Raw genomic sequence first — 358 nt, 5'->3', positions numbered from 1 at the left:
TATGGGGCCGGCCCCTTCAGTGACTGGCGTACCACGTGGCAGACGGTGGAGAAGCTCTCAGCGGCTGAGTGCAGCTGTATCGGCTGAGGAGGGGGCCGCCGGCTCGGCCCTGGCTTGACGCATGCTGGCAGACCCCGGCTTGCCTCACACAGTGGCATCAGCGCTCGGAGGAAGGGTCTGGCAGAGGCCAGTGCCCCCAGTTTTACATGGCCACGAGGGACCAAGGCAAGATGGAGCAGTGACTGGGGGATGGGCGGCTAAGCCCCCTCCAACTCAGTGCCAAGCAGCTGGTGCCACAAGCTACGTGGGGTCCTGCCCCAGTGCACCCCAGCTCAGCTGGGGAGAGGAGCTGGGGGGG

General features: G+C 66.5%; 1 protein-coding gene across 1 annotated transcript in view; it reads left to right on the top strand.

Annotated features, from left to right (window-relative positions):
• Positions 1–87, top strand: part of ARTN (artemin) — a gene marked incomplete at its 5' end in the record, with an annotated part of 448 nt that extends 361 nt beyond the window's left edge. The window contains one exon of the mRNA XM_008935064.1: positions 1–87. This exon is cut by the window's left edge and continues 4 nt beyond it. Within this exon, the coding sequence (XP_008933312.1) occupies positions 1–87 (87 nt within the window).
• Positions 88–358: the final 271 nt, after the last annotated feature.

This window comes from Merops nubicus, unplaced genomic scaffold, assembly GCF_000691845.1.
Source record: "Merops nubicus isolate BGI_N331 unplaced genomic scaffold, ASM69184v1 scaffold32712, whole genome shotgun sequence".
NCBI lineage: Eukaryota > Metazoa > Chordata > Aves > Coraciiformes > Meropidae > Merops > Merops nubicus.
This window is presented reverse-complemented; position numbering and strand designations above follow the sequence as displayed.